Source organism: Condylostylus longicornis, unplaced genomic scaffold (assembly GCF_029603195.1).
Source record: "Condylostylus longicornis isolate FDR11 unplaced genomic scaffold, ASM2960319v2 ptg000040l, whole genome shotgun sequence".
NCBI classification, from domain to species: Eukaryota; Metazoa; Arthropoda; class Insecta; order Diptera; family Dolichopodidae; genus Condylostylus; species Condylostylus longicornis.
Genome location: NW_026578009.1, coordinates 6,907,111 through 6,930,418, shown reverse-complemented (window position 1 = coordinate 6,930,418; position 23,308 = coordinate 6,907,111). Strand labels below are relative to the sequence as shown.

Here is a 23,308-nt window from a genome sequence, read left to right as displayed (position 1 = left end):
TATCATTATTATTTTTTTTTGTTAAATACACAACTACCAACATAAATGTAGCATGGCAAAAGTTTATACAAAAAGAATCATAAAACCGTATAGGAAAAATAGTTGTTATGTTATAAGAGTTCCCTTCATAAAAACTAAACAAAAATAAGATAAAAAATAAAACATACTATACAGCTATGTACAACCGATGGGTGATGGGTCCGTAAAGCGTGACCGCATGAATTCACAGTAAACAAATTTTTTTTTCAAAATATCTACAATAAATATTTATGCATGTATGCGTGTATATTATAAACTATTCGTGTAATAAACTCACTTGTTGTATTTTAATATCTAGCTATTGCATTATATTCGAATTTATTTGATGGTGAATTCTTTGTTTTTTATTTTTAATCTACTTTTACAAATAAATAGATACAATTCACTGTTAGTTGGCGAAAAAATAAAAAGAATAAATAACAAAAATACAAAATAATTTTGTATAAGAAATTTTGTAAAAGTGACTGTAGTAGCGGCTATCAGGCTAGCAAGTGTTCCGTAAAGTAAGAATAAAATATTTTTTTAATGTGAATCAGTTAATTTTTCACCTGAAAACGGATCGGTCTAAATTTTATTCCAATTAGAATTTTTTTGTTTTTCAAATGTGTAGAGATAGAAAATCGTTTTGTTATTGTTTTTAATTTTATTCTGAACTGGTGGTTCTATAAAATTAATTGTGTAAATTTTGATAGGGGGTTCAAAAAATTTTTATAAAACAAAGAAAATGTACACAGATTTAATAACGGAAATGACGTTCTTTTTTATATCATAAAAAAAAAAACAAAAAATTTGTTAAAAGTTTGGTGGGTTGTGAATGTGAAAAAAAAATAAAACAAAAATAACAAAGTTTCTGGCTATTTGGGAAAATTATTTAAATTCATGAAATTTTAAAAAAAATCCAAAAAAATTAATTCAATTTTATTATGAAAATTTTAAAAAATTAAAGTGAAAGGTGGTTAACATTAACAGTGGGATTATATGGTGGTGTAAAATAATATTATTTAATTTTTGAAAAGATCTTACTTAAAATATTTTCTGTCTTTGGTAAAAATGAGATTAAAATATGAAAATTTAGAAAAAAATAAAATAACGATTGAAATTCGGTCTCTTTAGATCCTATTGATCCTATAACACAGTTCGGCTCACCCTTTTTAATAGGCCCAGTTATCATCAGTAAATGAATCAAATTAGTAAGTGAAATTCCCTAAAAAACATAAAACTTACAAATGTATATCGGCTTATATATACACATATAACGAAATATAATGTGAATTTTCAGTATTAAATTAAAAACAATTAAAAAATTAATAATTAAAAATTTAATATTTAAAATTTAAACGAAAAAAAAATTGAAAAAGAAATACTGACTTTCATGAAATTCAAACAATGTGCAATATATAAAAAATTCAAATCTCTTATAAGGCTATGAAGAAGATCGTGAATAAAATTTTGGGGCAGTTAAAGGATAAAAAAGAAAATCTATTGGTAGTTAAGAAAGAACGAATTTCAATTGAATTTTCTCTTTTTTTTATGAAACCTATCCGAACAAATTTTTGTCTTCCACAAATTCAAATATTTAAAATTATAATTCAAACAAACGTTAGTAAATTTAATGTACTTAGTAATTATATTATTTAAATATTGTGCTTATAATAATAAAATTCTTATTTATATGTAAGAATATGATGACTTGAAAAGCACAGAACTCAGAAGATTTTAAGTTTTGAATAAATATTAAGCAACAATAATTTGAGATTCATCATATTATTTCGAGGTAGTTATTAAAAAATTTTGGCATAACAAACGTACCGCCGAGTAAAGAATCATTTTTATTTTCATAAGAACTTGTTCGTTTTCAATAAAAAGATAAAAATTTCATATAAAATAGTAATTACCATAAACTCTTCTTTACATTGTTTTCATCTTCATTTTTTGTCTTATCAAAATTTTGATCATATCTTAAAACAACCTTCAATTATTTTACGGAAAATTTAGAATATCTGCTTAGTTTTATAAATACATCATGTATATAAGAAGATATTTTAAAATTTTCATATAACACTTTTTTTTAAGAAATTTTGATCTATTAAACAGATTTCTTAGGCACTTCTTACAGGAATTCAGTGAGATCACACTGAACATGGGAAACAGAAAATTTTGTACTCTGTAAAGCATACAGTTTCTTATTGTTATAAAATTAAAAATATTTGTAATTTCTTATACTTAATGTAATTTTGATAGATTGTACGTAATTGTAAAATAGTTCAACTTTTACATTTTTATTTTGAAAGTTAAAGCTCTATGAACTTACTTAAATAATACAAAATATCTAAAAGAAATACCCCGTAAAGTATGCAACGTTTATTTAATTTGTAAATTTCTTTGAAATTTTTCTGTTGTTTCCATTAATGTTGGTGGTTTAATTAGCTTAACTTTCTTCTTAATTTTTGTCTACTAATATTTTCCAAAAAAAATTTTAAATAATTCAAATTACTTATATAATAAATTCCATCTAGTGTACATATAAATCCTAAATATGCAATTATATAAGCATGAACTTTCAAAAATTTTAAATTAAAAATTTTTTTTTAAGTCAAAGAAAAGCTTGAATAATTTTCTAGGTCAAGATGAAGTTTAATAGTTTTTTTTTTTCAAAATCATTAACTATATATAAGATGTGTAATTGTCATTTATATGTGTACGAAATAATAATTATGTACATACAAGTTATATAATTTATAGATTACATGTAATTGAGATAAATGAAAATTTTAGAAAATTATATTACAGCTAGATATTATTGTTTGTTGAGAAATAAAACAGTGTATGATCCATATACTTTGTACACATTATACGCTCTTTCATTTCTTAACAGATGTTATTAGTCATTTGATTAGATATTGAAATTTTCGGACTAAAATAATAAAAATAGATTTGTTGCAATAAAAACGGTGGCCTTTACAATATACTACAAGTAATATAAAAAGAACAATTACAAAGCAAATTATTTTATGTAATATTTTTCTCATAATATATCTAATTAGGGATAGCTGCTTAAATTCTACTGAAAAGTAGAAGGTATCACGTATACATTTATACATAAAATATAATTAGTTTAACTCAAGAATTAGGCATAAGTTCCATATCATTCATTATTCCAATTATTCCAATATATTTCATTATTTATTATTTCCCTATGTATTCTTGATCTTAAGCAAGAAGCAAATATATAGATACTTCTTATATGTATATGCGAATAATTGTGCATTATTTACATACCAAATTTAACTAAACTATTTAAAAATTTATGAAATCATATGAAAGTATATCACATTCAATAAAATAAAACAATAATATGAAAGGAAGTGAATAATTTAAATATTTTTCGTCACTTTGGAGTTTCCGTTTAAAATACTCAGATTATTTTCTTTTTTTACGTTCAAGTGCAGATATTTCAAATTTTATAATAATGTGCACATTTTGAGTACAACTATTTGCATTTATATCGTCTCAACATCATTCTATAATACCAATATATGTATATACAGGGTGATTCAGAAAGGTATACAACAACATATACCATTGGTTAAACAGTCGAAAATGTGTAAAACTTTTGTTTCGGAGTAGATGGGAAATCTGAAGGGTTTTCGAAATACAGGGATTTTAACGAATTTTCACGAAAAATTAAAAAAGAGGAAAAATTTGATTTTTCCTAAAGTTCGAATGATTGGTATTCCGAAAGTATACCAAATACATAATCAAGGTCGGTGTTTATTTTAAGCCTTTTATAAGGCCTTTTAGAAACTGTTTGTTTGAAGGCCCTATCTTTTTCGGAACGGAAGTTATAAACAAAAAAGCTTAGATAACTAGAAATTTCGTGAAAATTCGTTAAAATCCCTGTATTTGGAAAACCCTTGAGATTTCCCACCTACTTCGGAACAAAAGTTTTACCCATTTTCGACGCTTTAACCAATGGGATATGTTGTTGTATACCTTTCTGAATCACCCTGTATATACATATATATATAATTATATTATGCAAATTTGTAAAACTGAAAAATAAACCGTGTCAAGAAATTTAATTCTCTACAAATCGTATATACTGGTAAATTTATCAATCTAACAAAATTTCGTTTTAGAAGATGAATTTTTCTTAAATTTCATAAAAACGTCGTATTCAATAAAGAAATAATTTTTATTTGTCTTTTTGTATTCTCCCTAGTAGGAATGTTTTCCGATTTGCAATTGGATGAATATAATATCATAGGGCAGAAATTAAAAACCCTTACGTGTAATCAGTGGCAAAACTCACTGAAAACGGAATTTATTGTAAACAGATAATTAAGAAATCTTAAAAATTTGTACCTAAAATTTGCTGAAAAATATTTATTTTTGATCCTGATTCTGATTGATAACAAAATATGTAACCTAAAAATAAGGTAAAAATTCACGTATGCAGGGTTCCGCCTATAGGTAGGACAATAGATTGGGTCTAGATGACCAATAACTAATAAGGGGTTTTTTTTCTTATTTTGTATATTAATTTAGTTTTAATGTAGAATTTAATAAACCACCATTTCAACACAAGATACCCAAAAGATTAGGATCATGAGCGGTAAATTATATATTTAAATTTTGAAGATCATAAAAATTAAATTTCCATATTTATATACGTACATTATTTCCGAAGAAATTACATATTTAAATATTTTCTAATAAAATCATTTAAATTGAAAATTCCCCCTAAAAACTTTTTTAAAATATTAGAAATATCGTATTCGAATAAATTTCTTCAAAAAATTTCTTTTATGAAGATTTCACATACTAGTGATACAAGATCATATATACATACATACATATGTGGCTAATTGATATTTCCAAAGAAAATTAAATTATAAAAAAAAAATCGCTTTTATGAAGATGGCATGGCTTAAGCTTTTACTTAATTACTTGTTTAATTAAAGATCTTCATGACAGAATATTGCAAAATTTATTAAAAATTAAGTAACAAGTTGTAATTGAATACAATAGGAATTGAAATTTTCAGTATACTTATTTTATTATATCAATCCGTTTTGTAATATTTTCGGTTAAGTTATATATATAACACTTATTCAAATCTGTATATTATATTTGTAATTATTGGATGAGATAAATAAATGATATAAACATAGTTGCAATTTTAAAGTAGAAAAGCTTTTAAAGGCATATTTCAAAAATTTATGATAAAGATGCATGTAAAAACTTAAAATAGAAAATATTTGCAATTATTTTCTTTATTTACAGATTGTTATACACTATAATTTTGGCTTATCAATATAAGTACAATAAATTATTTTTACAGTTGGAAAATTTATATCGCCTGTATTATAAACTCTCAAATTCATTAAGAATATGATCATTTTATCATATGAGTACATTGAAAAATTCAATAAAAATTCTTCTTTACAGTGAGCTCTTCCTTTAAATTTTGATTAAAAATATTAATTCTAAATATTCAACTTTGTTCATAAATTTTATTTCGAGTACTTGAGAGCATAAACGATAATGTTTTCAATGTTTCAAACTTGTTCTCCAATATCTAAAGTAATTTAATTCGTACTCAATTTATAAATCCAAAACACATAAATAAAATTATATGTCATTGCATATAGAACTATTTTTTTTTTGAGCGGCGATGTTTTGAATTATAAAACTTAACACTCATTGGCGCTTCTCAAAAAACAGGTTCGTTGTGTAATTACAAAAATTGTCTCATATATTTATCCTAACTTTACCGCTTAATTTAATTATTTTAGAAACAAAAAGTTGGAATGCAACTAATGAAATCCGCAATGTCCTCAAATTATAGTATAGAGTGTTAAGATTGTAATTCTTTCCTATATTTAGAGCTATTGTTTAGGAATATTGTATAAGTACTGTTTATTAATAAGTTTTCTTGATATTCTACTGTGTTCTTGTTTCATTCAAGGAATTGCAAAGTTCAGTGAAATTTAATAACCTTATAAATATTCTTATAAAATTTTTTTTACACATTATTTTTTAAAAGAAAAATTTAAATATTTCCGTTTAATAATTAAATTTTAAGTTTTATATAGTCCAAGTGTGACAATAATGATATTTTTGTTCGATAACAGAAATTATAAGAAAATTTTTTTTTATATAAAAATACGCGTATATAAAACATGCCTCTATTGTTCTAAGAAAAAATTTTATGTCAAATGAAAAATTAAGAAAAATTTATAAATTTGTATGTATGTATGTATTTTGTATCAATTTATTTATTATTTTAAGAAAAAATTATTTTTGATCGTTTATTCAACATAACTTCCTAGTATTTATTTTATAACCAGAAGATGAACCACTTATAATAAACTTTATAGTTGATCAATCCGTTCAGTTGCCCTATTTTTAAAATTTTGTTTACACTAGAAGCATAGTATTAAAAAAATAAGCAAAATATATTGTTTTTTTATAAAATTTTTTCTATTTATATTTTTATTTATTTTTTTTAATATAAAATACAAAATGAAATATATAAATAAAATGTTATAAACATAACGGTATACGATTAAAAAACAACAATTTATATACGACGAGAATAAATTCGAAATGTCATTTTAAATGACGTTTAATTTGTTAATTTAAATATTTGTTCGAAAAAGCTTTTTATAAATTCAAAAATTTCATCCTAGGTGGAGTGTTTTTTTGTTCTTGGCTTGGCCATTTATTTTTATAAATTTTCTTTGTACAGTGCAATTTTGAACACAAACAATAATATTAAAAAATAATTTTTATTTTATAACAAAATACTTTAGCTACTGAAGAAAACTGTTATACAACAAGGATTTTGAATTGAAAAGTCATATAAAAACAAAAAAAAAAAACAGAAAAAAAAAATACTATAATGTCGAATTGGGGTGAAAATAGTAGTAATAAAAGGTCTTCGCGGTCAAAAACACGCATTCAATATTTAAAAGAAAATTATAATAAAAAAGAAAATTATGAATCAATACCATTATATCAATCAAAAAATCAAAATATTAATAATAGTGAAAGAAATGAATTAAATTTTAATGAGAAATTATTAAGAAAAAATATTAAAAGTAGTGATTTAAATTCAAAAACAAATACAACAAAATATTCAAAAATACGTGAAAGATTAAAAGATCTTAAGCGTTTAACAAATTTTTCTAATTATAATATACAAAATAATCAATTATTAAATAATATTACGAGTAGTATAACAAATAATGATAATAATAAAAGTAATACAATTGAAATCAATGAAAATTCATTAGACAATAAAATTAATCAAACTCCGTCTTCATTATTGCCAACAACAACAGCAACAGCGATAGCAACAACAGCAATTGCTAAAGAAAAGGATAACAATTATGTTCGTATCCAAGTGAAATACGATGACATTGAGAAAACAAATAATTTGGAAATTTTTGAAAATTTTAATTCTAATATAAATAATATTATTACTAATCCAACAAATTTAAATTGTAATATTAATGAATCATTAATAATCGAAAATAATGAAAATTTTCATGAACAAGCAATCGATTGTCCCGATGAATTTTTAGAACAACAGAAATTAAAAAAATTAAAAATTAAGAATAAAAATTATAAGGATAAAATCAGGGATTTTTTAAGGGTAAGTTTTATTTAATAGAAACAATGTATGTAGCTATATATAATTTGTTATACATAATAAATGTTAAACGTAATTATAAATAAACATTTTGAATGCTATTATTTGCGTGACATAAGGTCATATTTTTTTTTTTACCAAATTACAACTATATACATATACATACAAGTGTTTACATAATTCATTCATTTGGTTATTAGATTTAGTTCTCAAAGACAGCCGGCCGACATGTTATAATAATGACGATTATTATTGTAATAGAAACAAATGTGAGGCATTAGGTTTTCGATTGTATATATATTATTTTGACAGTTCTTGAATTATTTATGTATACATAATGTATGTAAAGCATATGTTCAGACACATTACAGTATAATATGAATTGATTTTCTTACACTTATAATATATAAGTATATATGTATATAATATGTTCTAAACTTTATAATTAGAAAACAGTTTTTGACTCATACTCATAGGAAATTTAATTCAGAAAATTTGCCAAAAACAAATTCATTAATTAAATTTTAGGTAATGACTAATTGATTAATAAATAACGCCATATTATAATTTTCATATTTTAATAAAAAAAATTTTTTGCATTTATGTCGAAAAGATTTATTAGCGAATTCAGTTGAAAATTTTCTCTTTCTTATATGTAGAAGAATAATGGATTATATTTATTAAAATTGTTAAACCAATTTTTAATTAAATCTTTTCGAATTTAGTAATTTTTTCATTAAAACAAGTATTTAGGGGAGTGTAATATTAGATTTTGTTTCTCTGACGTTCTAGTACAATGAGAACTTCATTAGGTTAATCAATCCCTCAGCGGAGTTCAATTGTTTAACTTTAAAATATTGCTGAATTAGACATAAAAATTATGAATTTCAATGAAATGAAAATTAAAATGAATCTTCTACATTCGATTTTCAGCAATATTATTAAAAGGGTGCATATATGCGGCGCGATTTTTTGTTTTGTTATTAGAAAATATGTTTGCTTTTTTGATTCTGTACATGAAATTACTCTTAAATTATATTTTAATTTTAAAGGAATCTAGCACTTCCTTCTACTCTCTGAATTATAAGTATACGTATTAAATTTTATTACTTATACTATATATGAAGCAATTATCCAGCATACATAATAGGTTATTGAAATTATTAGAAAATAACCAATTTGGTTTACGTTATATTTGTTCTTATTAAGTGTGGAAAACGAGCCCAGCACTATTATAGCGAAAAGTAGCTTATTGGGATTACCTTAAAATATAACAACTAAATGATGATACAAAATAATTTTATTTGGAGTATTTTCAAAATTTTTTAATTTTTACAAAATTAAAACTGCTCCAGTTTTGCGGCATTTTTAATAAATTATATAATTTATCTAGTATTTTCTCTGTAAAACAATAAAAGATTTTTTTTATATGAGAATTATTTTTTAAAAATAAGAAAATTTTTATTAAGATTTTTTAATGCACTCAATTCAAAAATATATACCTGCGATGCTATAAAGAAGCAAATCAATTAAAATTGTTCAATTAAAGAAAGTTTTGTTTTTTTCGCAATAAATTTATTTATTGATATTATGAGATAAAATGTGACGCAAACGAGGTTCTGTTCTTGAGGCAATTAAAAAAGATCAGCAATCTATTTAAAAAAAAATATTTAAAATTAATTGATTTGTTTTTTTTTCTTTTATTTTTCGCTACTATTTTTATATTAGGTTGCCTTGTCGTATTATATACATATGTAGCTATTATGTAGAGCAAGTGCATTACGCCTGTAAATTTTTTTAAATTAATTTTATTGACACAGTTTCTATGCTACAATTTACAATATATGTATTAATATCGAAAGTATGTGTAATTTTTTGCAAATATTTATTATTTATATAATTCTCTATTGATATTACAAGAGAATAACATGTTATACTCTTCGATTAGCATGTTATAAAAAATTGGATTTAAATTACATAACCTCTTTTCTTTCCTTATTTTGTTTGATATTTTGTTTATTTAAAAATTTTATAAAAAGATTTTTGTATTTTGTATTTATGTCATTTTTGTATTTTGAAATATTTTCGGGTTTTAACTTATTAAAAATTATTATGCATTTAAATAATACCATATATATCTATCAGGCCATCAGGCTCAGAGAGCAAATCAAAAATAAATTCCAAATTTAAATGGAGTTTAAATGGAAGATTTGTCGGAATTTATTTGTGTAAAGGAAATTGATCAATATTTTGGCTCTACTGATTTAAATTTAAAACTGAAATTTCAATAAAAACGGGTGGTAAATTCCATCTGAAAAATGCATTTAAAAAAAAAATTGCAATTTTTAGCGCAGAACACCTTTCTTGTCTTCCAAATGGCAGGGTACTGATTACAGAGTAAAATTTTTGAATAAAAAATGGAATTTAAAAATAAATTGAAGAAAAAAGCATCCCAAAAATAAATCATTCACAAACATGTTACCCACGAAAACATGTTTTACTTTGATAGATTTTTTCTATGTAAAATTTGTAGTTAAACACTATGTGTAAGATGTTAATCGAGAATTCATTGTAGCCCGAATAGGATACAAGCGATGTAAACAAATGTTCAAAATAATTTCCTTAAAAAATTATTTTTCCACATTTTCTTCAAGTAAAATTTTAGTGCAGAATTCAAATTTGTATACCTTAACTATAACATCCAAATTCTCAAACTGATAAACTTAATTAAAACAAAGATTTTCTTAAATTAAATTTTAGGAAATGGAGAAAATGCGGGGAAAAAATATTGTTTTTCTGTCAAAAATTTAAGTATTTTCTTAATTTTCCCTAAATATCTATACATTTCAATTGTCCACTTGCCTTTATTGCTACAGTTTTCTATTTTGGCTCTTGTTTATTTTTCGCTTTTATATTTATGAAGTTTTTCAAACAGACGGCGGAGTAAACAGACCTTTAAACGTAAATATAAAATCATAAAATTAATACTGCTACGTTTTTCAATTTTTTTTTGATAATTTTCTAAATAAGAATATTCTTTTTCAGTAATATTCAATAGTGCCATTGCTACCAAAATCTCAATTATTTTTGGGAAACTTGTCATATGGAAACATTTGGGAAGCAATGAAAAATAATAATAATTTGTAAATTAATTCTGCAATAAAGAAGTTTTACTTTTTTATTTGATCATCGAATGATCTTGGTGTTATAAGCAGTTTAAGAAAATAGAGGTTCATAAAATATATACGTTTATTATCTTTGTATAGATCCTTTTAAAATGATAAAATAAAGTTCTGCCATGTCACATTGTAATCTTCATATCACATTGTAATTTTCCAAACCTCTATATTCAAACCTATAATATAGCTTGTAGTTCAAACATGAAGGTTTGATGTTAACGTATTAAATTTTGGCATTCATATTGCTCAATTTATTGAATAATATTGAATACATTGTAATTAATAATATGAAAACTTTATTGAAAATTCTTCAATAATCGTTTGTTTATCATATTTTTCTATTTACTATAACAAAAAATACTATTATTAAGTGAGATTACAATTACATGACTTTGAATTTACCCGAACATAAATAATTATTATTTATTATAATATTTGGTACATAATTTTAAAGTACACAACTATTTATACATTAAAACATAAATTACATTGTATATACTGTAATTGTCTAATAAAAAATAAATTTTTTTGACCTTCTACATTGTATAAAAATCAGATAAGTTACTGATTTTTTATATCTTTTTAACATAATCCAGATTTCGTGAATTTTAAATTAAAATCTTCATTGCATATAAAATTTGTTTAAATATGTGTATATGTAGATTCTCATTATTATATAAATAGAATATATTTTCTTTATTCAAAAATTAAAAATAATGTCTTTAAAATTCCTAAATATTACGAAAAATCTTCATAAATAAATTTCGTGAATTTTCAATATGTTTACAAACAAGTAATTTTTTTTTTTTAATTATTTTTTTAAATTTCACTTATTTTCTTTTTGATCATGTATTCCAAACAGGAAGATTGGATTCAAACAGCGAACAATTCAAATGATCTTTCAATATCACTGACGTCATATGACCAAAAACATACAAAATTTCCATCGAATTTACAAAAATCTAAAAAATATTTCAATGAGAAAATTTTTACAAATGAAAAGAAAAATTTAAATAAAATGGGAACAGCGTGTTCAACTCATTTACAAAATCATGTGCTTCCCGTAACAGAAATTAATCATAATGAAGTTGATAGTAATGGTGGTGGTGGTCGTTACAGTAGTAAAAATGAAAATTTTTCGTCATCATTAACTAAACATAATAAAAAAGCTGTTCAACCTGATCATATTATTCAAGTAATTAGTGTTAATGACGACGATAATAAAAACAAAAATATATTATTTTTAAAAAAGGAAACAACATTAAAAAATGAGAATTCTCACTTATCAAATAATTTCGGCACAAAAACTAGATCATCATTTACACAAACTGATTCACCAACGGAATTAATACAATCAAAACAATTAGATAGCACTAATACTAGATACAGCAATAATAATAATAATAATAACAGTAATTGTAATAATATTCAACAACAACAACAAGAATATCAAGCTGAACAACATTCTACAATTGTTAATTTACTTAAAAATGATTTAGAGCAATCATGTTCAATTGAAACAGATAATATATTACATCGAAATAATAGTGCTTTTAGTAATGATTCAACTGTAGATGATACAAATTCATTAAATGCTGATAGTTCTACCGATAAATATTCAGTATCAAATAAAATTAAAAATAAATATTATAAAAAAGATAGTAATGAAAAAAATATGTTTTATGATGGTGGTACTTCATTAAAATCAATGCCAAGTACAATTACAACAACGGCAACACCAAAAAATAATATAAATTCAAAACGTAATTCCACACCAAATTCTTTTATTAGTAGTGGTAGTACTAGTAATAATTTTTTCAAAAATTTAAGTGGTAGTGTTCAAAATTTAGTATATGGTAGTCATTATGGTAAAATAAATCGAACAAAAAGTTTTAGTGAAAATAATTTAACAAAATTTTTTAATAAAAAATCTCTCTATAATTCAAATAATAGTGATAAAAATAAGGATAAGTATTTAAGTAATTCAAAAATTGATTATTGTCCATCAGTTTTATATAATCGTAAACAAATAGCTGAAAATAAAGCGATTAGAGAATCACGTAAAATCAATTTAAAAAATATTAAAAAAATGTTCTCACATAATTTACCAGGATTAAGAAATTCAAAGGATAAAACGAATAACAAGTAAGTGATAATTTTTATAATTGAAAGCATAATTTAATTGTAGAAAATTATATAATATTAATTGAAAAGTAAAATCTCTGGTTTCCCTTAAAATTAACTGCTTAATATTGCCATGTTATATTGATTAATTATACATTCTAGTTATTAAAATAATTCTTCAAAAAATAACATTTTAAATGTTACGTCAATATTTATTATTATTGTATATTAAATTTGTTTATTTCATATGTATTTGTATTTACACACATACCTTTAAAATATACTGTTATATTTGTGTTTACATTTAGGATATTCGAAAGTTCACAATTTGATTCATATTTTAAGGAGAAAGCTTCGTTTCTAAAAAGAAATTGAATTTATTAAACTTCAAAATAATTTAATTTTTAGTGTGGGTATAGGTCAGGTTATAAACTCCTTTTCCATATATCACAATAAAACTCTTGTATAGGTTAGGATATCGCGTAGTATATCATATATCGTATAACATTTCCAAACATAGATCTAGGGATGTATTTGTGTTCAAATATATCTATTTGTGTTGGTGTAATATTTTAAAAAAAAATCTTTGCATGTGATTCGTGAAAGCGCGTAAATATGAATTTGATTTATTTTGGTTCCACATATAAAAAAGAATTGTGTACAGTTCTTCAGTTTCAAAATAAAATATAAAAAAGAGCATAATAGTATAATGTCCTTGAAAAGGATTTGCGTTTAAAAAAAGAAAATATAGCTATGATATTATTGTAAACGTTATTAACATTAAGTATTTTTTTTTTAAATAAAAGAATACATTCGTTACATTCGTTTAATTTTTATGCTAAATATTTGAAAGTTTGTTTTAATTGTGTATTTGTATATTTTATTAGCTATTTTAGAAATACATTTAAAAAGAAACAACATATACGTTACTATAGATAACAAGAACCAAATGTGCGTAATATTTCAGAAAAATTATTTCGAGGGAAAATAGTTGCTCTAACTCTAACATATTTCGAGGGAAAATAGTTGCTATAAATGCTCTAACCGTCGGCAAACTTTTGTGAGGTGTGGGCAATAATATATGTGAGTATGAGCGTGGGCCACTCCAGTCTCGTACATTACTCACTTACAAGAAGAAATGATCTTTTTAACTGACTTTATTGATCGTTTTGTTTTGAAAAATAATAAATTTGTATAAAATTTTATGTATCTATTATGTATACTCGTATACATATATTATTAATGATTGAGTTCATAAAATTTTTTGAAAAATTTTAATAGTCGCAATCGAATATATATTTTTTTTCTTGCTATAGCTTAATGATGCGCCGCATTTTTGAGTTAAATGGGCCGCACTTTGCCGAAGGCTACTCTAAAATAGCATTAACAGTCAGACTACAAGTTCAAAAACCGAATGTGAAGCTAATAAATTTTTATTAAGGCTTCGAATTTTTCCTTGAATAATCAAACAAAGAAAGTATTTTTCGAATTTAGAAACTGTGTTTTGCCTAGTTTTAACCTTGCGTTTTTTTAACATATATTTGAATTATGAAAATGTAATTTATAATCGATTTCCATCCCCAAGAATATAACTGAGGAGTCTTCAAAATATACCCCTAGTTTCAATCGTTTCTCTGCAGAATTGCATTTAGAGAAATACAATTTAAATTTTGTTTTGTAGTAGCTAACTATTATAAGTTAGCAAATCGGTTTTGGTCTTAACAACTTACTTGAGTAATAAAAGTTGGAAAGCTTATGGACACTCCGGTCTTGATGTACATATTTCTATAATCGAAATGGATTATTTTTATTTCAAAAATGAAATTGTGCAATTACAATTTACAAGTGCCATTAGTAAGTATTTTGATTAGACGTGTGATAAATGATGCCGATTTCGAGTATAGTGTGAATCATAAAGTCTCAATATATAAAAGTGTACAAACATCCAAATTAAAAATGTCATACAAACATTACTAAATTGGATAATTAACATAAAAATAAAACAAATAAAGTTTATAAATCTAAAAATTTTTTTTTTTAAATTAAAGAATGAAATCTAAACAATATTATCGCACGAGCTTTATTTTTATCACAGCATGATATACAAATGTACACAAATATAAATTTTAAAAAATTTAAATAGCAACAGAAAATTTCGCCTCATGTTTTAGTGGTTATTTTGTCGGTGATCCATATTATGAACTATTTTGGAATGACATTATAAATTTTACACATTATTTCTAATGCTTATGCGAATTTTAAATTATAAGGAAATATTTATTACGATTTGAATTTTCTGTTGACCCAGATGTACTTCAATATTTTAGTTTGTTTTAGCGATAACTTTAAAATAATAAATTTACACGAAGCACGCTGAAATGCATATGCAGATTAGGAACCAGTTTAAGTAAGCATATTAATTCAGGTCGCTTGAATTGGAACATTTAAGTATTATTTAAAAATTATTGTGTGAGTTTATTAGTAGCCAAAAATTCTCCTGTTAGAGATATGATGAAGTTGGCGAACATATCCTAGAGTTGATTTTATTATCTATTTGACTGAGCTTTTGCTTTCAAATTGGGTTTTTGGAATTGTAAATAAGAAAATTCAGAAATATTTAGAATTCATAAATCACAAGTCAACAAGTGAACTTTATAACTCTTTTATTTAGCTGACTAATATACTCTTGAAAATTATTTTAGCATATCGTTGTACTTATGCAATGATTTTATTAATAGTATGTTTTATCTCGGAAAAAAATTTTCAACAAAGTTAATTTCAATTCATTTCTAAATTTTCTGAAATATTAAAGAAGACTCAAAATTTGACTTATTAAAAATTAAGAATTTTTTTATAGGATATACTTAGATTTAACTATTTATAGAATTTAAATAAGAATCGCCAAACTCGATTAAGGCTATCTTTAGATCTAACACAAGAATAATAAAAATGCAATCAAATTGAAATTATTTCATAGAAAATAGGTTATAGCTACGATTGTGTCAGTTATATAACAGCCTTACTTTTAGAAATGCACTATAGAAAGATAGTAAAAAAGGCTATATTTAACAAGTAAACAACGAACCTCATAGCACTTATTGAGCTACATAGTCTATGTAGCTCAATCGTTAAAAAAATGAATTTTTTAAAATGTGTTTTCGTTATTTTTGAATAACGGTATCTTTTTCGATGACGTAATGTGGTATACCTGTCCAAAATTTTTCAATAGATTCTGAAAGCCTGCCTTGTGCCCTTTAATTTTTTCTATAACACGTTTTAGTGAAGAATGAATACTTATGACAAACAATTGAATCAAACAAATAAAATTTTAGAAAACATTAACAATAGTCCCGACCCCCTATAGAATATACATACTTATAAACATACTTATATGTATACTTATGTGCTTATAATTAGAATCTTGGCTCCTTTCATAATAAGACGTAAGAAGTTTAGAAATTTAATTGAATTTGAGTTATTGAATCAATTAAAACAATTATTATTTGTTTTTTGTATTAAAATAAGAATTTTTCAAATGAAATAAGTAATTTTAATTTGTTATGGTTTTTTATTTCACAGAATAAGTTACTCCTGATTATATTATTAGTATTTGTGTAAAATATTTAATAAAAATTCTATTGTTAGATCATAGAAATCGTATGAACGTAAAACGGAGTTTTTGTTTAGTACTTTGTGATTGCAAGAGGCGTTCACAGTTATAAAAATTGTTGTAACATAAAATAATCTAACCAATACTCGTATGACTGTATTTTCACTTTTATGTTCAAAATTAATAATTATTCAAATTTAACAGAATAGTCTAATGGATTATTTTTCTGAATTTTAGAACAATGACACCCCTCCCCAACCCCTTCTTTTTAATAGACTCATTATATAAGTATATCGAAATCTCCTTCCATGAGAAAATAATGAAAATTTGTCAAAAATTTCTCAGTTTTCATATATTAGAAAACAATTCCAAAGCATTTCAATGAAAACTAATTCAAAGCACATTTTAAAAACCCATCAAACTTTATTAACATTAATTTGAATACAGATCATACCGCATAATCTTAAAAAAAAATTAGTATATGTATTTACAGGCAAAAATTGATTTAAAATATTTTAGTAAATCATTATAATATTCAAGATGATTTCAAATCTGGAATTCCGCCTAATTTAACAAAAAATAATTTGAATAGACCTCCCTTACTCTTATAAAACTCCCAATAAATGTAAAATTTATTTACGCAGTGAACTTTAAACAAAGTCTTTTGATTTTACAACATTTTTTGTATGTATATTATTAGGTAGAATTAAATAGGTTAAAAATTACATTAAACAGGTTACTTTGTGCTCCCCCTAACACGTTGTAATAAAAAGTAAAATTTGTTTTGTAAAAAAGAAAGCGTGAGTAAAAATAAAATTTTAACATTGAATAAAGTTTTATTGTTTTGTAAATGCCTTTGTCAAGTAGCATAAATATGAGCAAAGGTATAATGTACGTATGCATGTAACATTACATATTATGTATAGGTACATAATATCATAATTATACGTGTATGCTAATGCATTTAATGCTAAAGTAAATGCAATTACATTTTAAAAGGGCTAACTTTCTACATAAATGATTGAATTAATTATAGTTTGTACTTTTATATACGAGGCTAACCAATCTATAATAATTCATTTTTGATTTCCACAAGTCACGTTTTGTAATAAAATGTGTTTGAACCACAATTGGAAAACTACACTATAAATAAATTCTGAATTTTAAATAACACATTTAAATTTTAAGAACTTTAATTGATTTTGAAATTTTAATTTATATATTTGTAGGGCTATTTTGTTTTTTAAAATGAAAAGTAATTTAATCGATCTATTTATCAAAGTTTTTAATATTCAGGTTTTTTGACTTGAATTTAATTGGATGATTCCTTAGCTAAACTGTGATTAATGAAAGAACTATGAAGCAATCGTTATTTAAATCAAAAAATAGTATCAATAGTGTTCCGTCTGATATTCGACACTTGAAAGAATTATGCGATACAGTAGAGCAAACATGCTGAAGACTTCAACTACAGGTCAAATTACCATTTTTGCGCATATGCGGAGAAATAATCAACCAATTTTTAGGAAATCTAATATTTAAATTCAATGTGTTAAAACAACGAACTTACAGGTTTTTTTTAAGTTCTGTTTTCTACTGGAACTAAGTGGCAAACTTTTCAACTTTTCATTCGGAATGAGCTTCTACTAAGAGCCAAAATAACATTTATCCAGATACGTTAACTAAAAGCCTACTATAGCGCCCTCAGAATTTGACAGAAGTGTTCCAATCGAATTTTCTATTCTAAATGAAACATTTTCGCTAAATTAGACAATATATACTTTGCGGTCGGTTTTATTCTGGCATTATGTTATATTATGCATTACATGTTTTATACAGATTACATTATAAATTTTCACTTTTTGTATTCATATAACAACTGAGCATTTGATTACATGAGTGTTAATATACATTGCGTTGCAATGCGAGCCTACTGTGTACTGTACTTTTTAATGCATAGTGTAGAGCATAATTATGGCTAAATACCGCATGTGCTTCACTTTATATGATTATATACATAAGTACATATTATAATATGTTTGCATTCATTTTACTTATTTTTGTGCCACCAATATTGTCATCTAATAAAAGTTTAGAAATTAATTTGATTTTATTAAATAATTCTTCAAAAATCTTGTACAAAAGAGAAGTACATGTGGGTGTTTCGTATAAAGAATTACAATAAGTGCATGAATATAATATAAATGTTTTTCTTCTTTTGTTTTTTGGTCACCCATTCTAACCTTAATTATAGTCTTTCAATATTAATTCATTAAAAAATTCATTACGAAATTTATTAAGAAATTCTTTTGAAATTCTTACACAGATATGGTCGTACGTAATTTAAACAAATACTAGCTCACATAATGTAAATATCATTTAAGTTTTATATTGTAAAATCTAAAAATAGTTTAATTATTTTAAACATTAAGAATCTTGTAATATTCTAAAAATGGATTAAAGAATGTGGCACGAATATTAATTAGCTTAACCCAAAGTGTAAGTAATATTTGTAATTTTATTATTTTGTCTACAAAATTTATTTTTTTTATTTTAATATTCGTAAACCTTATTTATTTTAATATTTATACCTATTTAAAAATTTCTCAATGACATCATCATTGTGTATAATAATTCCATAAACCGTACATACATATGTATGTACATATGTATTCTATTATTAATTTTAAAGTAATTATGCTGTTTGTCACCTGGCTCATCTGTGGTTTTAATGTGTCATGTATAATTAAATATTTAAGGAAATACCTGTACAAGGTACTTACCATGTTTTTCATAATTTGGTATTTTACAGAAAAAAAAAGTGAATCAAAGTTTTGTTTACTTACACGTTTTTTTCTCTCAGTTTCTCTTAAAAATAATATTTGAGTATTGCCATACAGTTTTAAAATTTTAATATTAAATGTTATGTGGCACAAGTGTGAAAATTTCTAACAACATACTACTAACATAACGTCATGATGATACAAAGAAAAAGCAACTGTATGTAGTAACACTCTTGTATCGCTCTTTACAACTATTACTAAACTATTGAGTCCCAGATCTCCGTGAATAACTTTATTATCAATCAACGTACCATGAAGCATTAACTATATTTCTCAGAACTTTGTTTTGGCATTGTTGAATTATTTCTATGGTACTTTTGGAAGCTCATCTCCAAAGTTGAATTCTATTTTTCAGGTCAAAATTATTATTAATTTTGAAGTTATATGTTTTCATTATATTATATAACTTATATATATATTTTTTTTAATACTAACATAATAATGGTGGAGTAATTCGACAGTTCGATCCTAACTTACGCATATTATAGACGTCAAAGCAACTAATTAATTATATGATACAACAATAAAACAATAAGTCCGCAACAAATACAACTAAAAAAGTAATTTAACTAATAATCCATCATCTGAGCTAAAAAATGTCAAAAACATGGCAACAATAATAAGAGTTAATATAACAATTCATCTTTGTTTATCTATAAAGCAAAAAGCGCATATTATTTCAATTTTATTTCCATTTCATGTACAATTTCGTAGTCTCTTTTGCTCTTCTTTTGTAAAGATACTATATGTGAGAGGATATTTCAATTATATAATGCATGTTCACTATTGGATATAATTTTGTTCTTTATTATGACTTAATTTTTCAAATGCTATGGTAGTATCGTAAAAAATAGAATATGTTGATATAAAAGTTAAGTTTGTAGGATATGAAATGAAATAAATATAAAATTTAAAATTCGATATTTTAAATATTACGAGAATAAATTGTAATCTACGTGAATGTATCGTGCTTAACTGTCATTTAGGTAGTTGTCTCTTGTTAATTGAAGTATTCTGATTTTTAGAATAAAAGTAATAATTTTAATTTTTTCGCAGCGCGCAGTATAAGCAAATATTTTGTTTTTTTTTCTAGCTCCAGAAAAAGCCCTTCTAATATACTTAAAGCATGCACATAAATTGTAAATACAGTCCTGACTTGCGTTTTAATTTATCATGTACATACATATGTATAAAATAAGCAGACTTAAACTATACTAGATTTTTTTATAACACATTCCACTGACATATACATTTTAAATTGTAAAATTTTTATAACTATTGGAGAATAATTTACTCTACTTATTATATTTTATGCTGAACATTCAAAAAATTTCGTATTTTTAATAACAAACGAAATAAAAATTGCATAATACACCAAAAAATACCAAGTTGAAACTTTTATATTATATGAGTGTGTAAAAATGTTTTCATATTATACAATTAAATTATATTTTAATTTTAATTTTAATCGGCTGTTCAGTCGGCTTTTTCATTTGGTTGTGAGTTCATCTCTTCTCTTTTTTTTTGACTTTAAAAGTCTAACAGTCTGATGTTTTTTTTTTGTTTTGTGTTTTAAATTAAAATAGAAGGGAAATCTTGTACTTTTGATAACTTTTTTTTTTGTGTTGATTTTGTATTTTTACAATATTATAAAAAATTGATGACGTAAAAATTTCGAAAGCTTTCAACATTATTATAATAAAAGCTTGAGATTTTATATTTGCGGTGAGATAATAATTTGAATGACTAAGAGTATTGATGTTAAATGCTAAGGAAGGTTAAGTTTTTGCTCAAGTATGTGCTTTCCCCTCTGTACTTGTCATCAGTAATAGCAGTAAGACTATTGTATCGAGGTCATTTAGAAAAGTGATTTTATTTTTTTGTCTAGTATTTCAAATATAATAGTGAATTAATAAATCAGTACGCATTAAAACCTGTTTTAAGTGTTTAAAAAATTAAGAAAAAAAATTTATTTTTTTCATTACCTGCTTAAATTTAACATTGCTATTGTTATTGTTGTAATATTTTTTTTTTTTTGTTTTTACAAGAAACACATGATTTGTGATTTTTAGTGCTTAAATATAGCTTAAACATAGCCGTGCCGTCGTAACTTAAATTTATTTTTGGAATTAAACTGTGAAATATTTTTTTTTTCTTTACAATTTGTTTCTAGTATCGGAAATTTTTTTCTTCAAATTCAAAAACAAAATATACTTAGAATCTCTTTTATCTTATTAAAATTAAGTATTTATTTTGAAAAATTTGAAAAGCATAGTCGTATTTATTAAAAAAAAATGGATCCGGAAGAGGCAATGTGGAAAAGTTTCTATGAGAAACTTCAAGAAGCAAAATCTAATCCACCAACTGAACATGAGTCACAGTAAGTATCAAATTATGATATTGATTGCAATATTGTGATCATTTAATAGATTTCTTTTAAAGTGAGTAAATAGTGTTCACAATTATTTTAAAAGATTTCATTAGATTTTTAAGTCCACCATTCAAATCGATCCTTGAGCGATTAACAAGACACCTAGATAGTTAGTTTATAACTTACATACACTTTTTCTGTTTGTAATTGGATAAATAGAAATTTCCAAATTTTAATCTTAATATTTCGAGAATTGAATTTCTATTAAAATTCTTTCAATACTTATAGTTTGGACAAATGCCACTACAAAATGTTTTAAATTCTTATCTCAACAGGGCTTTCTAAAAGGCCCATCGGCATTACAACTCATATAAGAATTCAAAAGATTTGTCATACGGCTTGCCTTAGTTTGTTATCTCAATAAATCCCATTCTATATTCGATTATGACCTCTAGAAAAAGGTTAAAAAATATTTTGTGCTCTTGTTTCCCGGAATAAATCATCAAAAGTTTATTTTGATAATATTAAATTATTTATTACTTTCAATAATCGAAAAAATGCACTTTAATTAAATTGCGCATTTTACTTGAATAATCGTAATCAGTCTTGTTTAATGAATCTTTAAATTTAATGGCAACCAGACATTAAAGTTCACTTGGTTAAGTATTGCACTTACTTATATATGTATATATGAATGCATTTATAGGTTATGTGATAAGTATAAGAGTTATGAAAGAGATTCTTAAATTGTGTATGGAGTGATTATTGAGTCTGTCCCGGAAATAAACTCTGCGTTAATAAGAATAACTAGTTTTCTTAATATTGAAGATTATAAAAATGGTTTTGGAGATTAAACAGTGACAAACCTTTTTTTTGTTGAACAACCTGTTTGACAAACAAACTTATGAACTAAATCTGTAATGCTCCGTTGATAATAATATTTGTTGTTTCAAAATTTCTAAAATTAATAATTTTTATTAATTTTTAAGAGTTATTTCAATTTGTGCAGCCTAGTTTTCATGCAAAGCCCTTTTCATATAATTAATCTCGCAAAATAAAGCCTGAATGCGTGTTTTTTAAAAAACCAGGAAAACATCTGAGAATATAGATTGAAAAAATTTACTTAAATGTTGTTTAATATAAAATTTTACCCATCACTATTTTCAGATTCTATTTTGGGAAATTAAATATTTAAAGAGCACAAGCTATTTATTATTGATCATCTGCTTTTATGGTGCAAAATAATTTTTTTTATGTTTTTTTTGTGTTCATTAAATTTCAAGATGAAGATTTTTTTTATATAAAATTATAAGTACTTAAAAGTTTGAATTTAATTTCTGAAGAAAAAACTTGAGTTTAGTATGGGCTCAAATTTTTATTCAAAATAAAATAAATACACAGTAAGTGAAAACAAGGGACTGTTGAAAATGGTCAGTTGTACCAATTCTTCAGTTGGTCCTATTACCTAAATTTCATTTTGAT

General features: G+C 23.9%; 1 protein-coding gene across 2 annotated transcripts in view; it reads left to right on the top strand.

Moving 5' to 3' along the window:
- Positions 1-432: 432 nt before the first annotated feature.
- The window catches only part of LOC129609568 (protein unc-13 homolog 4B), a 57,095-nt gene continuing 34,219 nt past the window's right edge, over positions 433-23,308 (top strand). The window contains exons 1-3 of one of the 2 annotated variants that reach the window (XM_055521555.1): positions 433-542; positions 6,858-7,702; positions 11,741-13,023. In XM_055521555.1, coding sequence (XP_055377530.1) covers positions 6,947-7,702; positions 11,741-13,023 — 2,039 coding nt within the window. In that variant the 5' untranslated portion in view covers positions 433-542; positions 6,858-6,946. Of the gene's footprint in view, positions 543-6,857; positions 7,703-11,740; positions 13,024-21,540; positions 21,836-23,308 lie in introns of those variants that run through there. The other variant, XM_055521556.1, reaches the window with a different exon arrangement.